General features: G+C 43.3%; 1 protein-coding gene and 1 long non-coding RNA gene across 5 annotated transcripts in view; one reads left to right on the forward strand and one right to left on the reverse strand.

Annotated features, from left to right (window-relative positions):
• The window catches only part of SDK1 (sidekick cell adhesion molecule 1), a 380,086-nt gene that overhangs the window by 338,757 nt on the left and 15,750 nt on the right, over positions 1-25,579 (forward strand). For 3 of the 4 annotated variants that reach the window (XM_071760473.1, XM_071760474.1, XM_071760472.1), the window contains exon 37: positions 8,467-8,687. In XM_071760473.1, the coding sequence (XP_071616574.1) occupies positions 8,467-8,672 (206 nt within the window). In that variant the 3' untranslated portion in view covers positions 8,673-8,687. Of the gene's footprint in view, positions 1-8,466; positions 8,688-10,009; positions 10,197-10,850; positions 10,989-14,063; positions 14,226-15,404; positions 15,531-23,325; positions 23,491-25,579 lie in introns of those variants that run through there. The other variant, XM_071760475.1, reaches the window with a different exon arrangement.
• Positions 1-25,579, reverse strand: part of LOC139803882 (uncharacterized) — a 395,404-nt gene that overhangs the window by 325,925 nt on the left and 43,900 nt on the right. The gene's annotated exons all lie outside the window — the stretch shown is intronic.

A 25,579-nucleotide genomic window follows, 5' to 3' on the forward strand; every position in this document is an offset into this window, starting at 1 on the left:
GTAATGTGCTCTGGCCTGTGAAGAACCAAGTGCAGGGACACCCCTACACACTGTACAGAGGGTGGAGGGATGAGAAACCTGATCATGTGTCCAAAGCCTTCCTGAAGTAACAGCAGAGTTGACTCCATTAAAAGCAAAGGAATTAACCTTCCTTTCAAAAACATAAGCATTCAGCAATAAAGTAAAACGGGCCATAAATTGCACTGTTAAACAAGTGGGGAAGACCCTGGCTGGTAACTGGTATTCAAGCAGACACAGGCTGGATGAAGTCTGAGTATTTTTAACTAAAAGGTGATATTTGCAGCCAAATTTCTATTTCCTCTAATTGCGTTGTCCTGCTTGGCTTGTTTTCAGTCATCCTGGGATATGTGAGCAAAATGTTTTAAGCATTTTCATATGGGTCTCAACTCCTGTGGCTTTGCCTCCTCTGCATGGCTTTGCTGGGAAGCCAGCTGTAGAGAAACACAGTTGGTTTTCTTTTCTGACATCTGTTTGCTGTATCCATCGTCAATCATGGTACTGGAGGCATTTCAGGTTGCCTGTTGAAGACTAAAAGCAAGAAAAGCTGCCTTTTTTTTCCTATTAAAGTAAGAATCAGCAATATTGCACAACATTTTGGTCAGAGCAATTCACTGAGATGACCTGGGTGGTATAGGACCATAGTGAGGAGCTCAGGGATGCCATGACTGCAAAATAAACAAAGAAAGAGAAAACTCTCACTCAAAGCTGAGAAAATGTAAATTTGATCTCTCTCTCTCCCAGGGAGCATGAGATCAGAGTCCTCTACAGGCCCCCTGGGGTTCCCTGACCACTGCAATCTATAAATCCTAAATTAATCCCTCATGGGGGTCAGCTCCCCAACCTTGAATCAAAGGCCACAGCAAAAGGTTATCACAGTGGCAGATCTCACCTGCTCAGTTTGACTTTTTTTTGCTATGGTTTTTAACATTTGATATCTAGCAAACCTGCTGGAGATTCACTCTAATTATTTGATCTGCTCTCTGAACTTCTGTGAAGCATAAGGGGTTGTTGGGGTTTATTTGGCTTTGGTAGGTGCCACCTTCATTGTTAGGGAACATTAAGTGGGTGTTTTTGTGGGCTGCCACAAACTTGTGGTAGTATGATATTAAATTGTGGGATTAACAAATTATTATGTGTTGAATTGGGCTATAAATGGAGGAGGAGGAGTCCTGAGAACTGGAAAGCCTGAAATAATAGGTCCAAAGTCAGTGACTTTTCCTCTGCCTAACAGGTTGACTTTTTTTAAGAGAACTGAGAGCAGAACTTTCCCACCCAGTGCTTCTCCCACTGAGGGAGGATCAGGCCAGAGCATCCAAACCTCAACAGCTCTTCACCATCCCTTGCACCCTGGAGCAACTCCCTGGGAAGTGGCTCCTGTGCTCCTCCGAGCTGGCCCCTCTCTCATTTACTCTCTCATTTACTCATTTACTTACTCATTTACTCAAATTTCACACTGGATCAGCTCCCCCAGCTTTAGCTGTGCTTGTTTGAATTTGCATTGATCTAAGGGAGAGGGGATTTTTGCTTGTAGGATTATGCCCCTGTTTCTTTGTGCATACCTAATCCTTGTCAGACTCTCACTGTTCCTGCTCACGGGTCCATCTCTGCTGACTGATGGGCTGTCTGAGTGTGATCATATCCTTGTTGACACAAAAGAAATAGAGGAAAAAACTCATTTTCCTATTTTGCCCCTTCCTGGTTTAACTACCTGTGTGCCTTTTCCAGAGGTTGTCTGACAGTTCTGTAAGAGCTTTACTTTTGGGTCAGGTGCTCTGGGTTCCTTGATGGATAATCTCAGGATGCAATCTGATAGCCTGTTTTAGGTTTGTGTGAGCTAACTAGAACTGTGGGCTTCAGCAAAAGAAAAGCATGTAGGGTTTTTTTTTTGCAGGCTCTAAGTGTTTCACAATACTGCTCCAGGAGATTCCCATCAGTTGCAGGCATTGTAAAGTGATTACAGGAACTTTTTCTGCATCATTCAGATTGTGTCTGTCCCACAAATAACCTGGACTGCATGGGAATCATTGGGAAATCTGAAACCCCAAACTCAAATTTTGTAATCACAGCAGCAGTGTTTTCACCAGTGCTGGAAAAAATGGTGAGGGATGGGATGAGAATTGCTTCTGCTTGAGTCACTTGCCAGTTTGTGGAGGTTCTTCATGAATAAGTCATACCCAGGGAGGTTTTCTCAGAACATGATTGCCTCCTCAGATCGAAAAAATGGCTTTGGTGGATAATCTCCTAGAGTCCTGTGGAAAGGATATTCCATTTCTAATTCTTGTTTCAGTTCAATGTTTTTCTGCTATGTGCTGAGTGTCATTTCTCCCTCTTTCCTCCTTCCACCCCTGCCTCCCTCTCATACCTCTGCAGCTGGCTGAGGACATGCCTAGTCAATATTGGGAAGCTTCCCAGTGCTAAGCAAAGAAGTGGATGTTACATTTGGGTGTCATTTGCAGCTGGTTTTATTTATGCTTTTCATTACTTTAATACCCTTGAAAATTTGATGTGGCAAAATGCAGATACTCTTTTAAGTATAAAATACAGGGAGGGGCCCAAGTGTTTGCCTACCCAGATAGTATGACACAGAGTAAAGCAGATCCAGGTGTGCTGGACTGATGGAGTCTCCTTCTTCTTCATCAAGGTAGTCTTCTTTGCTTATATTCCTATTTTTGCATCATTTAGATTGTGCTCCCTCTCTGTCAGTACTCATGAGGATGAGAAATGTTGGCTGAGCCCTTCTTGTATTGGCTTCCACTGGTCTCTTGTGCCCTAGGAAATGTTTCAGTTTGTCTTAGACATCTGTGCAACTGTGTAGCCCAACACATTTATCATCCCAAGGAAAAAAAAATTATTTTCTGTTAAAACCTGGCTATTTCCAGCTGCTTTACATGCACACACACGGAGTGGAACTTCATAGGCTTCTCAAAGATGGGGGAGATGAGATTGCTCCTTTCCTGAGAGTCATTCCCAGCTGCAGGGAGACACATTCCTGCTGAAGTTAAAAACTGGAGGAACTCTCAGGTTTGGTGCCAAAATGAACAAGAGAGTAGGAACACTCACGTTCAACGTTAGCAAACAGAGTTACCTCGGAAGAATTAAGACCTATAACTTTTGAGTATGGGTCTGCCTGTCCCATTGCATCTGAAATCCACTTGAGAAACACCAGGAGGTGCAGTCTTTGGAAAATGCACATGCTTCCATCACAAAACATAGCCTAGCTTAAAATAGCCAGAAATTAGTGGGAAACATCTTATACATCCTAACTATAGCTGGTGCTGCTTTGTCACAGCAGAAAGCAGCTTTGCAGGAGCTGTTTTTGAAGCACGATTAACTAATTGTTATTGAACTAATCAGCATCACTCCTGCAGCATTCCTGATAGCATGGAGGTAGTGCTGCACAGCCTGCCTTGCTCCCACCCCTCCTTCACAGACTGGTAAGGAAATGGCCAATAAACACTGAACATTTTTCTCATGCTGCTTTTCCTTCCTGGAAAGAGTGTCTGCAACCATCTGCAGATGCACTTTTTGGCTCTTTCTTGGGAGGTACAACATCCTTCTGTTCCATCTCTAAGCCCATACTGCAAGGAAACCTCTTGCCTTTTGCTTTGCCCATTCAACAGATCAAGTCTTGCTGTTTTCTCTTGTGACCTTCTGTTTGCTTGGTTGTGTTTGGCTTTTATAATCCACTTTACTGTTGCATATCTGCTCCATAACTTGAGGGCAGTGGCTGCAATGGGAGAAGAAACAATCTGTTCTCCATGCCTCTGTAGGAACAAAACACCAATACCATGAGGCCAGATATTTAAAAACAATCAGAAGTTATTTTAAGAGTTATTAAAATAGGCAAAGTTTCAGTGAGGGTGGTGGAGGGATCTGGAAAAAGGTGCAGTGATCAAGATGCCACAAACATCTGAGCAGCCACGTTGATCCTGGGTGTGAGGCTGGAGGATGGCTTGGCTGAGCCTTCTCCAAATCCTTCCCAGCTCTATTTTCTATGACTCTGTGTGCCAGGAACCAGTTTGCAAACTTTGGAGACACTGCATGTGCATGCTTTACTTGTCAGCACATGCTGCACTGAGTGTTGCTATGTCTTCTCTCTGGTTTTGCTGAGGAGGTAGATAAGATTCCAGCTGACATGTCAGAGCATGCTGCAACCACCCCTCCATTATCATGTGCAGACACACAGATTAGAAGCTTTTTAGGCCTGGAGCTGCCTCTTTGTTCTGTGTTTGTGCAACACGTTGTGCAATGAGATTCTGGCCTCTAGGTGCCAACACCAAGATGCAAATTTATTGATTACAAGGGAATAAAAGCAGGCATGTTCACAAAGCATGCTTTGATGCATGGGGGGAAATATTTGTCAGGTAGAAAAGGACCAGAGGTCTTGACAAAAGAGAAATTTGTTTGGGATTGTTCAGAACTGTGGGAGCAATCTGATGGACAGCAAATCTTCAGTCTCTCGCTGCATTTTTTTTCTCTTTGTTATTTTTTTTTTCACTCCATATTCATTTAAGTAGCATGAGTACCTATGAATCTTGTCCCAGCCTTGTCTGTGAATGTCCTGGTCTAATATTGGCTTTATAGAAACAATTAGAAAAACAGTAGAGGAGAAATCCTTTGCTCCCTAGAAATTTGAGGAAAGATGTAAAAGCAGCAAGGAATGCTTCATAAACAAAGTTATTGAGTTTACCCACTGAACCACAAGGATTTGTAGCCTACCTGTGCTACCCAGCCTGGTGGTGACTGTCACTAAGAAAAGGAATAGGAGCTTCACACTGATGAGAAAAGCTCTTGGTGCCACACAGACCAGAAAGCAACTACCCCAAGCAAACAGCAAGAAAAACTAAAAAGTGAACCTTCTGCAGTGCAGGGAGACCACTGGGGGTTTTCTGCACCTTCTCTTTAAAGGTTATAAGCATTTGCAAGCTCAAATTGACTGCAGAGTGATCAGAAGTTGTTCAGTACAACTGGAAAATGAGGGCAGTGAAATGTTTAACTGTGGATTTAGCTGTGTAACTTCACTCAGGGGCTCATTTTGACTCTCTTGTGTTTCCAGATAGATTTGTTGTCTTTACATGATCCTGCCAATATCATCCCAGTCCGTAGATGATGATGGGGTTTTCTTACTAATTATTATACAACCTGCTCAGCCTTTCTCCTGATTTTTGGCTGAGAGTTTCAAGGAGACAATCTCAAAGGTGAATTGAAATCAGATAAGAAAAGAAATGTTTACAAATGCCTGTGTGAGATTCCAAGGCAGGGTACGTGCACAGAATTAGACTTCATGAATATATACCTTTTTTTCCAGGGAAAGCAAAATGCTTTCTACCTGCCAAGAGCTGAGTTTGGACCCTGAGGGGTCTGTGCCACTCCTGCTAGAGTTGATAATGTCACTAACACCCAAAGCAGTGTGAGGTATGCAGCTTTAACCTTGCTTTTTATGTATTTGTGATTTCAACAGCCACAAAAATAAAAATCAGAGCTCAGTAATCTTGAACTGCATTCCTAGAAGGTAAAAGGCTTTTCAATTCACCTTTAAAATGCACTTGCTTTTATTGGCACAGGCTGTCCATACACTGAGTGAATGGTCTGGGGTTTCAAACAGGTAGAGTCTTTAGGGATGTGTTTCCTTCTTTTTGAAGTGTTTCATTTCACCCTTAATGTAATGTGCTGTCTGCACAGAGCCACATCAAGCAGCAGCAGCAGCACTTTTCTGCTGTCCCTTGCTGTCAACAAGAAATCTGTGCTTAGAAGAAGGAGGAAGACATCAGCCTTTGAAAGTTGAACAGAGGGACAGGCTCACAGGGCACAAAACCAAACAATTTGCATCTCGTCGAGGCTCTGGGGTAGCAAAGAGAAATGGTTTTTTCCACATCTTTTTTCTTTTTTTCATTTTTTTTTTTTTTTTTTATTCCTCCCATCAAATTTTCCACCACCCTGCCAGCAAAAGTGCAGCTCCAGAAGCACGAGTGTCAGGGGAGAATGATCACTGGCAGTTTTTCACCATTGTGTTTCTCAGATGTGTTCCAAAAAGGGTTTGAGGAAAAGTGGTGTTTTTCTGGCAGCAGTCTGCTCTTCTAATGGTCGCATCTCAGAAGCAGTGATTGTTGCAGGCTGGCATATGGTATCCAAAGAAAAATGCTGTTGTAGATGCTGCTGTAGACCTGGATATTGGGAGTATTTTGAAGCTGCCAGTTAAGGACAGACAGCAGTGTCACTGCCTAAAAAGAAAACATATTGGTAAAGTGATCCATTTTCTTCTGTGATTGTACATATTCCTGTTTCCCTCAGCATGTCACCATCTGCAAATGTCCAAGATGTATTTTCAGCTTTGTATTGTGTGATTAGTTTGGCTTCGCACCCTGATGTGTGCTGTGAAAGTCTCAAAATCTTGCAATTTTTGGCCCTTGAAAGACCAGAGCCCTGCTGCACTGAGGGCAGCCAGATGGGTGGCTTCTCCCTGTGCCCCTCTCCTGAGAGCAGCTAGACCAGTGCAGCCCTGTGAACAGGCTTTATTTTACTGATGGTCACTGTCACCTCATGGATTTGCTCCGTCCAGCCAAAAAAGGCAACAAAAAAAATTTTAATAAACAAATAATTTGAACTGAGCACCGGGATAAAGGCTATTTTCAATTTTACCTTTCACATTTAATTGGACAGCAATAATTTTGCGATAGAGTTGCCGATGGCAAACATGCAAAAGACATTAACTTTATTTATGTTTTGGATTATTAATGTGGCTGTTAGAATTCCTCCAGTTAGTTTTGATTGAATTGGTTTTTTGTGTGATTCTGTCGTTTAATGGAGCGGTAAATAAGAATTTCTGATAATGAGCCCAAGCATCTGTCACAACAACCTGGCGCTGGTTATTAACATTTCCATTAACGGCAGGGTGGGCAGTGATAATATGGAAACCACACAGTTAGAACAAAATAAATAGTTGGTGTCAGGCTGAGTGAGTGTTAATTACTATTTTATTTTATAACTCTGGGGGGAGGGAGTATCGGTAGAAAAGTGTGACTTATGAAGGTCATTCTTTCTAAAGAAAGAAGTCTCCAGAGGAACAGATAACCGGGGCTGTCTAATGGAGCAGTCAATGTTTTATCACTTCTATTTATGGAAGGAGCAGAGCAGCTCTCTCAGGTGGTCTGGGGAAAGGCTGTGGCACCTTGACCCCTTGAAGAGGTTTGACCCTTGTGATCCCTCAAATTTATACTGAGTATGACGTGTGTGGGATGGAATACTCCGTCTGGTCAATTCTGGCATCTATCCTGTCCGTTCCTCCCCAAAGGAGGATGCAGGTGGGACCTCTTTACTCTTTCTGGAGGGTAAAATGTTCCTCAGAGCTGAGCAGTGTCCTTGGCTCTGCACACCAGTCTCTGGCTGTAACTATGAACATCAAGTGTTATCAGTCCTAGAAGCACACACTGCCTGAGAAACTTGATGTTAATTTCAGCAAGTGCAGCTACTTAAAAGAGACTTAGCTGAAAGCAAAATCACAAGACAGAAAATCATCTTTATCCTGGCCCAAACCAGGACAGCCACTAAGAAAGTAGAAGCACATCCTTTGTCCTGCCTTCCTCTTCCTACTCCTGGAGTCTGAATGATGCTTTGGCACCTTTTCCTCAAGCAGAACATGTGCTGGTTTGTTAAGATCTGCCGGAGGCAGAGACAGCAGGTCAGGAAAAGAGCCTCTCCTTGCTGCCTGCTGGGGAAGAAAATCCACCTGCACCAAGTTGGATGCCGACAAAGGGAAGGATGGTGGGACCCAGGTGCACTCAGAGATGAGTTTTTCTAGCACAGCACAATGCAAAGAAGAAATGGCACCAGGAGCCAAAGAGAGCCAGCAGGTGCAGAAGGAGGTAGAATCAAAGCAGAGCTAACAAGTAGCAAGATGAAAGTCATTCTGTCATACATAAAATATTGCTTGAATTGACCAGCACCTGACTGGTTTGGGAGGTAATTTTAGGCAGTGTTTTGGTCTGCAGTTCTGCAGTATGGCAAACAGGCTGCTGTAAAGTCTTGGTGATGAGTGGGAAGCCAAACTGGTGGTGGTGGTGAGGGTCTGCCTGGCTCCCAGTTACAAGCAGGAATGATGGGTCAGGAGCCCAGCATTACTGCCATGAGCAAGCCCCAGTGTTATTGTAGAATAAAGACAAAACCCTCCTTTCTTTTCCAAAGCTGCCAGCAGGATGGAGTTGATTCAGTGTCTAACCCAGTCTGTGTGGGACAGAACTTAACCACCTCCGGCGGCTCAGCCGCTCCGCAGTCCACGTGTGCTGAGACTTCCCTGAGCTGCAGATGCCTCCAGGGCTGACTCTGTTAGCTGGCTCGTGGAGTAAACAGAGGCTGTCAGGGGTCCTACTGCAAATGGAAAAATTGCAACCTGGATATGAACTACTTCTGCTTGTCACTATTAATTCTTCTGTCCTCCTTTCTCTCTAGCACCAGCCCTGGCCCCACAGAACATCCAAGTAAACTCCCTTTCTGCAAGCCAGCTGGAGCTCACCTGGGACCCCCCTCCTGCTGACAGCCAAAATGGGAACATCCAGGGCTACAAGGCAATCCTTCTCTTTCTGCTCCTTGCATTTATCTTGTTTGGCGTTGCTGTTACTTCTGAGATAGCTCCACAAACTACCCTTGCTGCATAAGGCAAATTAAAACAGCAGTCAGACTGCAGAATGAAAATGGCACTAAATCCCAAAATCAAAAGAAAGAGAATGGCACTGGGGAAAAAAAAAAAAAAAAGGAAGAGTGTGTTGCTATTTGTGGAGAAGGAGAGCACGGGGAAGCAGAGTATGCAGATAAGGAGGCAGTTCCATTTATGCAGGCAATATATCTGCTCCAAAAAGCAACAGGCACATGAGCTGGGGGCAAGAAACGTATTCAAGAAAATTAACTGAGTTTTCTGTCTGTCAAATGTTGCAAGCTATTAGGAAAAGCAGAACTTTCTCCAAGCCAGAAGCCTGAGCCAGGTCAGATTTTAGAAGAATCATTTCATTTTCTTAACTCTAACAAAATTAAATCATGGTATTAATTGCATTTGCTTCACAGGAGATGAGCACATTGCAGAAGCATGATGTTTAGTTTCTCCAGCATGAGAATGGACCCTCAGAGAGTGGAAATGGGCAAGTCTACAAACACTGGAGCTTGGCTTGAGTTCAGTGTCTGGCTCTGCCTCTCTCCATGAGTTTAGGTCCATAAGCAAAGAAAAGCCAAGCCAATGTGAATAGTCTGGCATCCTTTCTTGGCAGTAAAAAGCATCCTTATATATCAATTCATGTTCTTTTCCTTTTGTACGTATATAGATGGCTCTAACAGCTTGGCTTGTAGAGCCAAGGTGGAGTCTTGCCTTGGCTCATTCCCTCAACTTTCTGGCTTGCTTTGGCCTGTTGTAATGCTCTCTCTGCCAGGCCTGTCCAATAAGTAGGGCTGGCACAGCTTTTCCTCCTGGAAATAAATTCTCAAAAGCCTAATTTCATGGCAGCAGAGTAAAAAATTTTTAAGGGAAAAAAATGGAGAAAAGTACCTCAAGGAACTTTAGGGAAAGTCTTTATTACCATCTTCAGGAAGGCATTTGCTTGGCTGTCCTCTGAACACCACTGGTGAAACTGTTGTGTGCATCTGGAGGTGAATTATGGAACATCGTATCAGGATGCCAGTGCTGACAGGCAGCTAACATTTCAGGGAGAATTTAAAAACTGACCTCTTATCACTGAACCCTGGCAGCTCATATCTGCTGTCATTAGGCCATATTCTTCAGCTTGTGCTCTATTTTTGAGTGATGTACTCAGCTATATGGTCGCGGGACTCAGGGGAAATTGCCAGAGGAAGATAAAAGATTGGGCACACGGTGAAAAGCGTTAGGATCCCATTTAGCAGAGGAGTCCAGAGCAAGACTGCCCCATCTCCCTGATCTTTTATAGCTGCAATGCCCAGGTATTTTCTAGGTGAAGGGATACACTAAACCATCTCACTATCTCAACAGATTTATTACTGGGAAAGCGACACCCAAAATGACACAGAGAAAGTGAAGGTCCTTTTTCTCCCAGAGACAACCGTCCGGCTCAAAAACCTGACGAGCCACACGCGGTACATGGTCTGCATCTCTGCTTTCAATGCAGCTGGGGATGGCCCCAGGAGCACCCCCTCGCTGGGCAGGACACACCAGGCAGGTATGGGACATTGTCTTGTCACAAATCACAGACTTGGCTCTGCCCAGCATGTATTGAGGCTGAGGGAAAAGGATGGATGCAGGAGGGCACGGGTGTTCAGATGGAGTTTGTGGATGGGTCATTATGTTGTATGGGTGTTGGAGGGGGAAAAGAGGGATTAAGGAAGTGGAATGTGTGTGAAAGGGAATGATACAGTGGAAATGAGAACAGACTGGCAGAAAGAGTGGTCCTTTCACAAAGTGGTCCAGGAGGAAACTGACCGTGGGTCTGTTCCTGGCCTCTGTGCTCACACCTGAAAACCTGAGCATGGAGGGAGCACTCCAGGGTGAAGCCACCACTGCTGTGGGGTGGCTATAAGGAGGAGGAGTGCACCTGGGCTGCACACTCACCTGGTGCCCTTCTGAGGGTCTGTTCCCTCTGTGTCCTATCTCCTTGCTTGCTTTTGAGCTCCAGCTTTGCAGCTGAGTGGTTGCTTTTCTCAGCACAGCCTGGGTTTCAGATTGATTACAGAGCATTCGGATACAATTGACAAATCCCATTCTCAGCTTATTTTCTTCAGATTTAGGGTGGGTAAATAAACCAGTGTTTTATAATATATATGTATATCAGATTGACTGTTCCTACTGCAATTCAATCTATTTGTAATCCCTTTAGCACCCAGTGCTCCCAGCTTCTTGGTATTCTCTGAAATCACTTGCACTACACTCAATGTGTCTTGGGGAGAGCCGACAGCAGCAAATGGAGTCCTGCAGGGTTATCGAGTGGTCTATGAGCCTTTGGCTCCTGTCCAGGGTAAGAACAACCTCCAATCATACATATTTATAAGGAAATGACAGAAAAGCATTGTAGTATCTTTAGTCTCTTCCCAATTTCCTACTTGCTCTCTAACGTTTCCAAGAGAAGCCAGGTGGCAGAGGGTAAGTAAAACAATTTTGCCAGACCTGTTCAGCAAACTGTAATATTGCAGAATATAGCTTTCATCTGCCCTCTCATTTTCTTGTATAAACTACATTGTCTGTGATTTGAAAAGTCATTTTACTGCCATCCTTCCCAGATCTGGACAAAGAGGAAACTCAGCCTGAGAGTGCCTCCTTGTCTCCCCACATTTCACTTGGAAGTTGCTGAGTTGGCTCCATCCCAGAATAGTCATCAGACACATTTGTGCTGCTTATCACATCGTGTGTCACTTCTGTTATCACAAGGATTGCCTGAGCATCAAATGTGCAAGTCATCTCTGGTACCACTGCTGCTTGTGACAGGGGAGAAGAACTGTGCTGGAGATTCACTCGTGTCTGTTCACAGGGAATCCTCAAGCAGCACTTTTTAACCCAGCACTATCTTTAAGCTGGACCAATGTGGTGGCTACAAATATTTCATTAATTTGCCAGCAAAGCAACAGAAAAGTATTTGACAATTTCACTGAGAACAAATGTAAAGGTGAATTACAAAATATTACTAAGTTTGCGGATGGGCTTATTAATATTTTTATATTGCTGATATTGCCAATAGTTCAATAAGATGTCCAACTTTGGCAGCGTGACAGCAGGGAGAGTAATTTCAGCCATTGCCAATCTATTTTAAACTCTTTTCCAAAGAAATAAGGATATCAATCACTTGGATTTGCTTCTTCTGTAAGGAATAAAGATCTATATTGTCTGAATATCTATGTTTCATGCACTGAGAAAGTTATATTCAGGCATGAAAACACAAGAATAAAAACACTTTCAGCCTTTATGGCTGGCAGGTCTGAGCACAAAGAGCTAATGCAAAAAGCATTTCTAATTCTGACCAAGAAATGTGCACAGGGCATGCAGGAGGTTTGGGCTGTTTGGGCATTTTCAGCATCTTATTCATTCCTACAGAGTGTTTAAGAATACATTTTTTCCCCTGAAAATATGGAAGTGTCAGATCATGTTTTCTCTTCATGTATTTGACTTAACATCCTCAGAATCTTTGTTTTCTTTTCTTCCCTTTCCCACCTCTGCTTGTGCTCTCTCTGACTCCTGTTTGTCCCTGCTCCCCTCGTAGAAGGATTTTGCTGTGAGCAGGGTGGTTATGGAGCAATGTTCTCCAGATTCTAAATATTTGCCTAAATTTAATTTCCAGTTTCTATTAATTTGCTATCACGCCAACCTTTTTTTTTTTCAGCAAAACATTTATTCTCCCACCACAGTAAGTCATCCTTCCCTAGAGGCCACTATCTTCCTCTAATAGAAAGCCAAGCTCATTTATTTAAAGAGCAAAATAAAGCCAAACTCTTTTGAAGGTGGAGCACATAATGATGGTGAATGCTGACCCCATCCATGATCCCAGAGGGTCCTTCCAGCCCCAGGTCTCACATTCCTCCATGCCAGCACTACAATGCAACAACATGAATGGACCAGGCTCCTGGAGGGTTTTTTTCCTGCTTCTTTTAACTTTACACCCATTCATGGTTTTTGGCTGAGCATCCTTACTGTTGTAACCCCTTCTGCCTCCCTACTCATGAGCCACTGCTTAAAACCTGTCCTTTTGCAAGACTTCCTAAGAGCAATCTGTCCTTTAGCACAGTCTTCTCCCTGTTTGACCTTTTATTGTTTAAGCTTTCTAGTGTTATGTTTTACACAATAATAGACAACAAAATTGCCCTGGAGTCTTTTTTTAACAGTTCCTTTTTCTTTGGAGTATAACTTCAAAATGACAAATGCTTCCTGATTTCTCTCAGAGAATTGAAATAGTACACCTAGGGAAGGAGGGAGCACTTTTACTGCTTCCTCGTTAGCCAAGGAAAGATTCCTTGAGTTACAAACTGTATCTGGCAGAAAAGTTTGAACAGAAATAACTCGGACACAATTCTTTATGTAACTGATAAAAACTAAAAGCATTCTTCTTGATTTGCATAAAATAAGCAGCTGGATTGAAAAACATCTTCCTCTGTGTTTTTCTGGAAAGATAAATTAGTAAGCAGCCTTCTCTGGTGGGAAAAATGTTCTCCCACTTCCTATGTTTTTGGCTTGAAATGTGTTATTTACATTTACAGAACCAGAAAAATGCCAAAAGGACTCTAAATTTGAACTTTCTGATCTGTAAAATATTTTTATAACTCAAATTCTTTCCATTAAACTTCCTTTCATAAAATTGCAGTGAAAACTAGATTTTTTTGTTTGTTTCAAAGCATTCATTGCTGCTCTGCCCTTTATGAGGCACCGGGGACCTAAACATGAACCTATCTGTGAACCATGATGAAGGAAACAGCACTGATTTTAATTCCTCCATGTAAGAAAAATTTTTAGGGAAGAGTAAAACACAAATCATTCCTTCAGCCTTGTCCATGCTTCAATTGCATCCCATGTTGCAGTGGCATTTCTACCCACAAGTTACCTGTGAGATCTGTGTCCTTCATCCCACAGTCACCTGGTGATGGTGCAAGTGACAGGGCAAGATGAAAGGATAGAACCTGGCCCTTATTTCCTCCTCCAGGCAACGTTGCAGGTTACTTGGCAAAGACACAGGGGAGAAACACTTGCTTAGGAGGCAATCTGCAACATGCAGTCCTCTTCGTTTACCTCCTCCTTTCTTCCCAGAATAATTAGTGAAGTTGTGTGTAGTCTCTTGGTAATTTCCCAGTTGTGTTGTAAGGTTTTTTTCTTGTCAGTACCCACTTATCAAGCTTAAACTCTAATTATACTTATCAGTGCTGAAAATTGGCTATTATCACTACTTAAACTCCTGCTAATTGTAAAAAATACTTTCTTAGCAAAGTGTTAGATAATTTTACTTACCATCTAGATGTAATAAGCTCCACTTGATTTCTCCTTTTTGCATTACGAGCTTCCTTATGTTGCTTTGTTTTATTTTTTTTCTTCCTAATCTGTGTGATTGTTCCAGGGGTGAGTAAGGTGGTGACTGTGGACATAAAAGGAAATTGGCAACGTTGGTTGAAGGTCAGAGATCTCACCAAGGGCATGACCTATTTATTCAGGGTGCAAGCCCGAACCATTGCCTATGGACCTGAACTGCAAGCCAATGTCACAGCTGGGCCAGCAGAAGGTATGTGGAGCCATAAAAATGGGTTGCAAGCCACATCAGTTCTACCAACATGGTCCAACAGAGGGGAATAGTGCACTCAGAGCACTTAACATGAATTTCCAGGCCAAGGAGAGGTTGAGTCAAAGGAGCTCAGGACATGAGTCGGTGGGTTTTGCAGCTGCCTGTGAAAAACATGTTTCCTTTTTTCCTGAAATCTAGAAGTTTGATGTGAAAAAACAAAACCATGTGAACAAATCATAACATGGATGGGCTAACCAGGGATTTCAGAGCTGCAGCCTGACAGTGGAGTGCATAATTCTGACTGTAGTGCTCTGCAGTGGTGTCAGAACTGGAATAACTCTGCTGAAACCAGCAGAGGTTCCTGGATATAAAATCAGAAAGAATTTGCAGTTATTCTCTCCTGACATTTTGGCTTATGCAGCAGGGAGAGGCCTGTGAATTTCCTGATATATCAAGAGGAGCAGCAGGCTGAATGTCTGCATTCCCTGCTTGGTTCAATATCTGTACCAAAAGAGTTGGTTTTCTTATTTGATGGGTGATTTTGATAAACAGATAATCTAATAAGGCAAATGCTCTCCAATGATATAAGCCTGTCCAGTAAATCACAGAACCTCACTGCAATGGTCACAGCTCTGATTTTTGCTTCTTTTCCAGCTCAGGAAAATATTTGCTCTCTCCATCAGAGCCATGCCTGGCAATTCCACCCTCTGGGTGCCAGCAAGCTTTCATCATATGAAGTACCACCCTTAGCCATTATCTGAGATAGCACTGTGTGGACCCACAGTTTAATTCTCCTGGTCCACCACAGACAGTATAAAGCAGGAGTTCTCTCTATTGTGGCCAGGGGATGGGCAGGCAGCTGCCCCCATGAACCTCTTGCTGGAGTTCAGGGGCTGGTGTCACCTCTGAAGTCAGGAATAGCAGTAGCAGATATGTTAATCATTAAAATTAATAATTTTCTCCCTTCCCTTCTTAACACAGGTACCTGCCATTGATACAAAACTGCTGGTACTAGAACTAGTGAAAAAAATTAGGTCCACATCCATTGAGCTTTATGTTGCCTATATGTTGACAAGTAGTTTTAGACATTTTTTTTCCCTATATCAACAGAAGAAATGAAGAACAGTGCAGTCTGTCTGTGATAGCACCACCATTTTCTATTCTCCTTTCAACCTTCAGGGTCTCCAGGGTCCCCTCAGGAAATTCTGGTGACAAAATCTGCTTCTGGATTGACACTGCAATGGACTGAAGGTGATTCAGGAGAAAAACCTACAACTGGCTACATCATAGAGGCAAGACCCTCAGGTAAGCCAGGAGAAGTATGGGGAGCTTGATCTCAAGTGTTCCTTTCCTTCAGTCCACACTGAAAACAATCCCCCACTGGAAAGGTTGTTTGTCATCCCAGTAAGGTAATGGAATTTTGCTAGAGAATTACCAGCATTAAGCTATTGCTGGTTTATTAAGTAGTCAGGCAGATTTTCTCCTGTTTAGGAAAAGTCACAGAAAATTACCCTGAGTGCTCTGACTTTTACTGTGCTACATCACTGGTAAATCATCCAACTGATATGCTAATATAGTTAATAATTAAAACTCTCTTACATGCTTACAGCATCTTTCATGTGCATCTTTCATTTACAAGCTGCATTTTGAGGACCACAGATAAAAATCTGTCCTGCAGCAGAACACAACAGCAAATTACTGTCTTACTGTTAATAACAGAGCCCAGACTTTGGCCTCACACACACCACTTTCCCCATTTGTTCTGCAGGAAGGGCATTAAGAAAGGGACAGGAATCCCCCTGTCACCACAGATTTTCTTGGTGCTTCCCCAGAGCTCCTTTGCTTCTGGGATTTGCATCTTACTGAAGCTGCTTTCTGTTTTTTTCCAGGGTGTTTCCCAGGCTGGACAAGGTCATTTTAGAAGTAGGTTTATGGTCCAGCCTGTTTGCAGCCTCTCCCTGCTTGGTACCACTTGTAAATTCAATAAGCACACACTTGCTGGTAACCAAGTCATTAAGAAAAATCAGTGAATGCTGCCAGACCCCTGTGTAATCTCATTTGATAATTTTCCTCCACTCTGACAGTGAATGCTGATAACCATTTGCCAAGCACAGTATTCCAGCTGGTGATGCATCTACCAGATAGTTCTTTCTCATAGGCCATGTTTGAATGTCACAATGTCAGAAGCTTTGCTGAAGTCAGGATAGATGATGTCTGCTCTTTCTCCTCTATTGACAAGGTCTGCTACCCTGTCATAGAAGGAAATTAGACATGATTTATACTTGACATATCCATGTTGGCTGCTTGTTCTTTTCTTTTTTTACTTCTAGGTGCTTGCACATTGCTTGATTATATATTGATTAAATGAATGATTATCTGTTTGATTATATAAAGGATCCTAAGTATTTCTTGTATGTATCTTGAATGTAAGATTGCATTTTAAACCAATTATTTTAACTACTTTTAGGCAGACCAGTATCAAAATTATTGCTTGTACTCCTGGTCATCACTGAAGATACAGATTTCCACACTGAAATCTGATGGAGTTTGCTTTGTAGTAAGGCTCTGCTGTGACCTTAAAGTTTCTTCCTTATTTCTGTAACTTAGCTTAACAATTATTTTCAAAACAAAGTCAAGGAAAATGTGTACCTTCTCAAAGCAGTGGAGTTTCCCAGAGTAATCAAGATTTTATTTTTTAATTAGAGGTGTGACACTGCTGTGCTTCTGTTTCCCTTACATCATCTTACTGATTTCTGCCCTTATTTACTCACAGGTAGAAAATACCTCGTCTTATTTGAACAGCATTGTTTAGATAGCAAGTTAAACTGAAACTCTTCACTGAAGTTCACTTCCCAGATTACATTCCCCCAGGCAAGTTGTTTTAGCCAGGTATTGTAGAGGGGAAACCTGCAGCTCATGTAGGGATTGTCTGCAAGCTGGAGATTCAGCTTGAGGTGACATTGCAGACTCATCCTCTGTTCCTTGTCTCACTGTTGGATGTGAATGTTTTACAGTTCATGGATAAGGATGGAGGATTTGTGGCCCACTCCTTTTGAGTAGGAAGAAAATACTCCCTCCAAGGCAGGTCTGAGCTGCATTAACCCTGGGTCACTCCTGCTGGCCCCATTCCACTGATCCTAGAAACACACAGAAGAGGTCTTATTCTCCTGTTCTTCCAACCTGACTGCTGAGGCATTTAATTCCTCTTCAGATTATTTTAATCCTATTCATGCTGCTGTAGCAAATGAGCTGGGCATTTGTATGCTGGATTCTCATCCTTCGTTCTGGTTGCAGCTGTAGGAAGCGTGAAATGTGATCCAGGAGAGGAGACAGACTAATTGGAACCTTCCCTCCCTTCACCCAAGCATCAGCTCCCTTTCTGCGCTGCTTTTCTTCCTCCTCTCTGCACAGAGGAGTTTGAAATCTGAATTACTAGCTTAACAAAAGCAGGGAACTAATTCCTCCTCTCAGGGCTGGTCATTCAGAGCTGCTTCTGTTTTAGTATTATTCTAAGAATTCGCTGCTGCAGGTTGATTTATTTGGGTAGTAGAGCGTGGATTGGAACAACCTTTGTTTTTTAGCAGGTTTTGTCCAGGAGAAGAGCAGTTGACTTGTGCCCTTCACATAAAATCAAGGAAGGAAAAGATATTCATCCTTCTGAGATCAAGAAGGGGCATTGAACAGACAGATGAAAAGCTTTAGCTTGTTGCCAATATTTAAATGCAATACCACTACCTTAGTGTTTCACATCTCAAGTGTCATCTATTATAGGCCTCATTACCCCAAACGTTAAATGCTGTATCATCTCATTTTCCTTGCTGTAGCTCCCTGCCAAGACTCTTCCATCAGAGCAGGTGGGTGGCTTTCTGTCAGAAATGGCAATCCTGACCCCCTTTTGCCACTTCCTTTTGAATTTTTTGGTGTTCTGCTGTGTCTCCCAGGGCTCCAGCTGCCCTGCTGGGTTCAGCAATGGTGGCAGCAGGCAGCTGAGATTGTTCATTTGATCTCCTCGTTTCTGTCTGGGATTTATGGAAGGTGACCAGGCTGACTGCCTCTTCTGCATTTTGAATATGCTCAGGCACAGGGATGAAGGAGGCAAACCAATATTTTTTCCAGAGTGATCTGTGCTACAGGAAGACATTACAGAAACAGAAGAGTTTTTCTTTTCCTTCGACTTCTCTGTCCCTGGAGTAACAAATTCCAGTTTAGCTCCTTGTGCATTACAAGAAATGCAATTAAACAGCCTCTGTCACTGCCATGGTAAGCACTCCCTAGACATCAACTAGGCTGGTGAAGGAATGGGCATTAGATCATGTCCTCAGTTTTTAGATACAGAGGAGAAGACAGAAATGGCACAATGCTGTTAAGGCTCCAAGTGCGACTGGAAGAAATGGAGAAGATGTTTTTGCCTCCCTTTTCCCAACCCCATCCCATGTTCATGGCTTCTCTCTCCATACTGTGCTTTAATGGTGGGCACCTCCAGTTGCAGGACAGCCCTGTAGGTGTTCTGTCAGTCTGCTTCATGACTTGTGTCACCTTAGGAAAAGCCTCTGACCTAGGACAAGCCAATAGAGATTTCCACTTCTGCTTCTCTTCCCCATCAGGTGTTTTTGACTTGTTTTTCCTAAGCAGGGCATGACTTCAGTCCAGTGGGAGAGAATGTCATCTTAACATGCTTCCAACAATAATATTTTTAGCACCTTGACTGGCATGAACAGGCCACTAACCCTCAGATCAGCCACAAATCATGAGCTTAGAACACAGACAAGTCAAGAAAGTGTTTCATTTTGCTCTCTAGATGATCATTTCCATGAAGGTGGCAAGTGTTTTGGGGAAGAACCTGTCTGCTCGGAGTGGAGATGATCCTTCCCAGAAATGTTGGCTTTTGCTTCCCACACCCCAAGGGCCGATCTCACGTCAGGTTCCTCCCTGGTGTCTTGAGCACTGTTTTCGTGTTTTCTTCCTTTTCTATTTATTTTAAAACAAATGAGGGAGTGCAGTGTCAAACACAGACACAAACCAGCAAAAGTCAGTAAATCCAAAGTGAAGGGTGCAGCTGCATTGCCGGCATCTGCCACGGGGCCTTTGGTTTCTTTCTGTCCACAAACGACATTTTGGGGCTGACAGGTTGTCAGCCTTCACTTCCCATTCTTGTCCTTTTGCTGCTTTGCATGATAATTCAGCCCTTTGCCTCTGACAAATACATCCACATTTTAATTTTGCCCTCTGTAGGAGGAACACCCCCTGCATTCACCCAGCCCTTAAGTCCCAGCTGCTTCTCCCCTCACAAACCTCCTGAGGCGGCAGCCTCACGGTGCAGCTCGTACTCCGAGAGAGGAAGCCTGGGGTTTAAGTCCTGACAAACTGACAGCTTTCCATCTTCCAACAGCAGAACGAGAGCTGTTTGTTAGTGGCCTTGGTTGCTGACTGACAGCTTTATTCAGCATGGAAATCCCAATTAAATGCTAATGAACGCAGGCTGGCCTGAGGGTGCTGGGCATACCTACTGCCGGCCATGCTGCCCCTCGCTGCTGCCAGACCAGGCTGGAACTTGTGGTAGGTTGGAGGTGGTTTCACCTGTTTCACCTTCCCCTGTCATTCAAATCTTCTCCCCATACACGTGCTCAGTCCCAGTTTGGATAGAAGGGTCGAGGCCGGGAGAAAAAGATCGAATCTCACCTCTGCTTATTTCTATCAACAGTTCACCAGGTCCTGCCCCAACCTGATTTCCTGCTAAGAAAAAAATTTATTTTTTTTTTTTCCACTCTACATTTTGGCCTGTTTTTGTTTTTAAGAAGCTCAGTGAAAGCCAATCTGCAATGAGGAAAGGGACAGATGTTACTGAAGGAACTGCATTTGCCAGCAGTGCAAGCACATCTCACTGCCAGCTGGGCTGCCTCTCCCAGGACATTGGCTGGGGCTGGCTGAGCCTCGCACATCTCTGCAGGAGTTCAGTGTTGCAAACTTTGCTTTCCTTGGTGGTTTCTGTGAGTTAATACCCAGCTGATATCCCAGCCATGGCATGTGCATCTTTCCTCCCTAAACTGAGTGGAAAATAGTGTGTGCAGTGTGCTAATGATTTTTCTACTGAACTTAAAGGCCAATCTTTGCTATCGCAGGTGACCTTCTAATGAATTCTCTTTCAGCTGAACTTCTAACATTTAGAGCAAACCTAGTTTTGAAGGGTGGAGGAAGAGATGCAGTGAGTGAATTCACAAGTGTGTGTTCAATATTTAATCTCAAAGTTCACCACTGAAACGCTTTTTTAGTTTGGATGTTTCTGATTGCAATCACTGTGTACAAAGAGGGGCCTGAATAATCCAGCTGGAGAGCAGATAAATTAATTTAAGATCTAGAATTAAAAAGCTTGTTGGCCAGGGCTTAGGAAGTCACTGACTACCCTATCCCTAGTGTTGGCCTGGGGTCAGCAGTGGAGAAGACAGAAGAATGTCCCTCTTTCCAGGCTGCCACCCTGCTGACTTCTGACCACCGTAGGTACATCAGCATCCCAAGAATTACACGTTGGGTCTCATTTTGGCCCCTCTTCTTCCCCAGAAGAAAACATTTTGGCCCAAGATTCCTTCAGTGAATGGAAGGGGAGGTGGGCCAGAGAAGATACGACCACCAGCATCTCTGAATCTCTGTGAGACAGGAATCCCACTCGAATAAATATCCACCAGCAGCCTTTTCTGCCCACCCTGTCACCACCAGTGAGAGATGGAAATTAAATGTTGACTTCTCAAGGGTAGTTTCTCCAACTTACTGTAAGCTTTACAGTGGTTAAATTTACAGTGCCTTGGTCTGTCAGATATTCTGTACTGTGCATCCTGATAGGATTGAAAAAAATGACTGAGAAAGTGTGTGTGTGAAGGGTGGTGTGTGTTGCAATGAGCATTGAACATTCATCTTTATTGTTGCCTTTTCTTCTCCCATTTAAATGGCTTTCAATGCAAACAAATTGCTTTTCAGACAATCCACAATGGGCTCAAATTCTCTTATTGCTGTTTACAAATGTGTTTATGAAAGCTCAGGCAATTCTAGCAATTATGGCAATATTTTATAGTCTGAGATGCATCTTCCTAGTACTGGTGGTTGCAACAATCTAACTTTGCTAATGCAGCCCTCACCCCACCCTCTTCAGAGAAACTAAATCCCAAACTCCCTTTTTATTACATTGTAAGTTTACGTGGTAGAAATAATCTATCCTTCTATTGCCCTGTAAAAGGGAAGTCAATATTTTATCTCTTGTTTTATAGCCATCGTAATATCCAACAAATACATAACAATGCTACATTATGATAACTTCATTATACTCTGATCATGCTGGTGAATAATGTATGGTCTGAATTTTAAGCATGACAGAAAAATTACCTGTTTTTATTGTTCTTTGGTATTTCTCAAATGTAGCTGGAACAATAACGTTCCAGCCTGCTTTTTGCATCCACTGAGACTGCCAATCCTCCTGATCAGAAAAGATGTAGTTTGGGGGCTGTTAGTCATCGGGAGTGCTGCTAGACGTGCAGCACAGTACAAATTACTGAGCCAATATTTACTGATGCCAAAGGTAAAACAGTCACATGGAAATGCACATGCAGTGTTAATCAATCCATCTTTGCTGCTATTCCCTGTGGCACGGATGTAGGCTAAGGGCCAAATTTTGCTCTGTTACACCAGCACAATTCTGGCATCGCTGCAGTGATTCCAATTAGTTTACACTCAGGTAAAGGCAAAGCAAATGAGAATTGATGCCTGCCTTCTATTGCAGCAGTGGAACAAGTCACTGAGGGTAGAGCTGCTGCCTCCTGCTTTATTGTTACCTTGATAACACCTGAAGCTACAGAAGTCCTGCTGATGCTGAAATCTCACAGTGCAGAGGACTTTCTTTCAAAGCAGGCAGCTCCTGTGCTGGAGTCATATCTATGCAGAGGTTATCGTCGTATTCCCATTGCTGTGGGACATGCAGAGAAAAGTAGACATTGTTTGAATGGCTTTGAACACTAAAAGTAAAAGCCCAATGGGATACCTGTGAGGTCAGATCAATAAGAGCTAAGCTGGCTTAGACTGGCTGAAAGTTTGGCCCCATGCATAGACAGTAACTCCATTTTGTCAGTGAAAGTGCTGGGCATCAATTGTGCCTGAAAAGCAGTCCATTTAGATTAATGTTTGATTTCTGCACTCAAGATTATTGGCTGACATTTTTAATTATAGTTGGTTTTGTTCTTCCTGGTAACAGCATCCATCTTGTTGAAAGTTCTTTCCATTGTAGTCAAGTGAGTCTAAGATTACAGGTATGGATCAGGGAGTAGGATGGTACCCGGTCAGCATGCACATCAGGATTAATGCCAGTGTGGCTGTTGAGAACTGAGGTTACCCTGCTGAAACACTCTCAGCAGAATGGCACAGTACTTCTTACAATTTTGAGAGTTTTATAATACAAACAAAAACCTGATTCTGTTTAAAAATGCTTGGCACAGAAGCGTGGTGCCAGCTGCCTCACCCCATGGGCTGTGCCACCCTGTGGGCCAGCACGTGCAGGGGACACATCACAATTGACACTGAAGCAGGTGGCACTCCAGTGACACCAGTCTACCAGGCACCGGTTCACATTAGGCCACAATCTGCCAGGACCTACATCTCACACTACTTCGTTTGCAAAGCCCAGCCAACACACTTGGATAGTGAAGTCAGGTTGCAATGGCAAAAACAGGCAAAGCCTGTGCAATTAGGACTCGTTAATTAACCAAAGCAGGTTGCTTTAGGTTTATTTGTTGTGTCAAATAACAGGCATGCTGATGCAGTCACCTTACCTGTTCAGGAGGGACCCAGCTGGCTGTCAGCTGCTCTAGCAAGCTCCAGGTCCCTGTTGTTGCTGCTCCAGGTTTTAGAGGAGACCTCCTCCATCTGGGCTCCTGTAAGATCCCCATGATGAATAAATGCCTTTGCAGGGTGCTGTGACACTTGTGAGTATCACTGAGCAGCCCTCAGGTGTGTCCCCTGCCTGTGGTTGAAACAAACAATTAGTGACAATTTTTTTTCAATGAGCAGAAGGAAGAACCAAGTCACCCAGTTCATGCCATGTCTCTCCTTGCTGCTTTCCCAGATGAAGGACTGTGGGACATGTTTGTGAAGGACATCCCTCGCAGTGCTACCTCCTACACAGTTGGCCTGGACAAACTCAGACAGGGTGTGACCTATGAATTTCGGGTGGTGGCTGTCAATGAATTTGGCTATGGAGAACCAAGTGCTCCCTCTGTGGCAGTATCAGGTAATCATAGATTTATTTTTTTCAAATCTTTTCCAGTGGAATTTCTTGGGGCTGGGAGGGGGAAGATGGGGCAAAAACACAACCTAGTTGAAAGAAATAATCAAGGGCAGCTGGTTTTGGTGTGGTTTAGTGTGGTGTAGTGGTGAATCAAGGCTTGTTACTACAGTATGCTTTACTTTCAAGAGGAGAAAAGCATGTGTGCCATTTTTAAGTTTTACAAAGAACCTTCTCGGGGATTTCATGAGTGTTTACATGTAAGATCTCTTGCCCGAAGACTAATTTATACAGTCTGTGATTTGTTTGCCTTTTCTCCTTTCTGAGTCTGCTGTTTTGTTTACTCTGCTTCCTTCGTTTTTTCCCCAGGATTCTCTGATAAACAGTTTCTGTTATTTTGTATTTAACTCTCAAAAATAAACAAGCATAGCTTCACAAAGTTTTTCCTGATATCCACTGCCCTGGCAGTTCAAATACAGTGGAATGGCTCCAGTCCCCCTTCATCAAAACATTTTGTTGGTGATGCTCTGGGGATCTTTCCAGCCTCCCTGCTCTCCTGTGCTTATTCCCAGTAAACAGAGCTGTGGCCTAAACATACTTCCAAAATCCTCTGGAGTAGTCTGGTGTTCTGAAGGAGTTTCAGTACCTCAAAAAGCAAATTCCACAACTGGGAAGCCTGAGTTTAGTGGCCTGTTGAGAAGTGGGAGCTTGTGAAAGCTTTGCTCAGGTCTCCCCTTGCCCTTGCAGAGACAGTTGTACTCCAGGTTGCTCTTGAGCATTAAGTTTCATCCTTGCTGTGTCAGCAATGCCAGACAAGAGGAATAAATGAACCTGATAAAGTGGCTTTGTGATTCAAAATTCTGGAGAGTCCTGAGAACCTGGCAATGCTCCAGCATCTGGAGTGGCTTTTATCTCTTTGCTCCTCCAGTGAAAAGCATAAACACCATTCAAGAGTTACCCAGCAGGCAAGAACAGTAAATGCTGCTATCGCCATCAGGGCTGTGTTTGTCCTTACACAATTAACCACTCAGCCTGGGAGAGCTGTCTATGGATTTCAGTGAGTGCTAGCCTTGCTTTTCTCATTCAGGACAAGGGCACAGACAACCCACTTCAAACACCAAGAATCAGTGTTTTTCCTATCTGTTGTTTCACAGAAGCTGCAACACCGTGCAAAGGGTCAGTAATAGTGTCACTCTCTTCTGGAAGACATTATTCCTCTGAAGCTGAGCTTGCAGCTCCTTGTGATGTTTGGTTTGGTTTTTTTTTTTTTTATAAACAAACTGCTTGTTTGTACATTCTCCACCTGAACAGAACTATTTCACTGCTCTCCTTCTGATGCTTCAGTATTCATCTCAAATTGCCGAGTGAAAGGCAGATGTTTCTGCTGAGATTCAGTCACAAAAATATGAAGTGTCTTAGGCTGGACACTGCAGCCAACACAGGGAGGTATAAATTGCACTGAATCTGCTCAGCCTTGCATGGCTTGTGCAGTTTGCCTTTAGGACTTTATTGGCCTGGACTGGCTTACTAGCAAAGAAAGATCATGGCTGCTTTTCACTGCTGCAGTATACCCAGTGATCTGGAACAAATATGAGCCCCTATCACCAGGCTTACAATAGCTTTGTGTTTAGACTCAGGGCTCAGAATAGTCAGGGGAAAAAAGTGCCTGGATTCAGTGATAGTGAGGGGTTTGGTTGAAGCAGATCTCCTGGTATTGTCCATTCCTACCAGGTGTTCTTTTACCTTACAGACTAGAGGGGAATTACAACTGCTGGCTTGTTCTCCAGCAGCAGCATTTTTTCCCAAAGCTGAGGGATGCTGACAATGAGGTTACCACTGCAAGAAAATAACAATACTTATTACTTTAAAAGAAGACTGGCAAGATAAATCTAGAGAGGGGAAGTTAGGATCATTTTGCATCTCCAATTGAGGTCAAATGGGGTGAAATTACTTCAGATCACACAAAATGTGTGAGGCAACCAAACTGATACCCATGTGCTGCACGTCAGGCTTGGCTAAGCTGGTGGGGAAAAAATACAGAGTAGCAGCAGATATTGGAAGCTGGAGTTAATGGAGGTACTGAAAGACAATGAAC

This window comes from Heliangelus exortis, chromosome 17 (assembly GCF_036169615.1).
Source record: "Heliangelus exortis chromosome 17, bHelExo1.hap1, whole genome shotgun sequence".
Lineage (NCBI taxonomy): Eukaryota > Metazoa > Chordata > Aves > Apodiformes > Trochilidae > Heliangelus > Heliangelus exortis.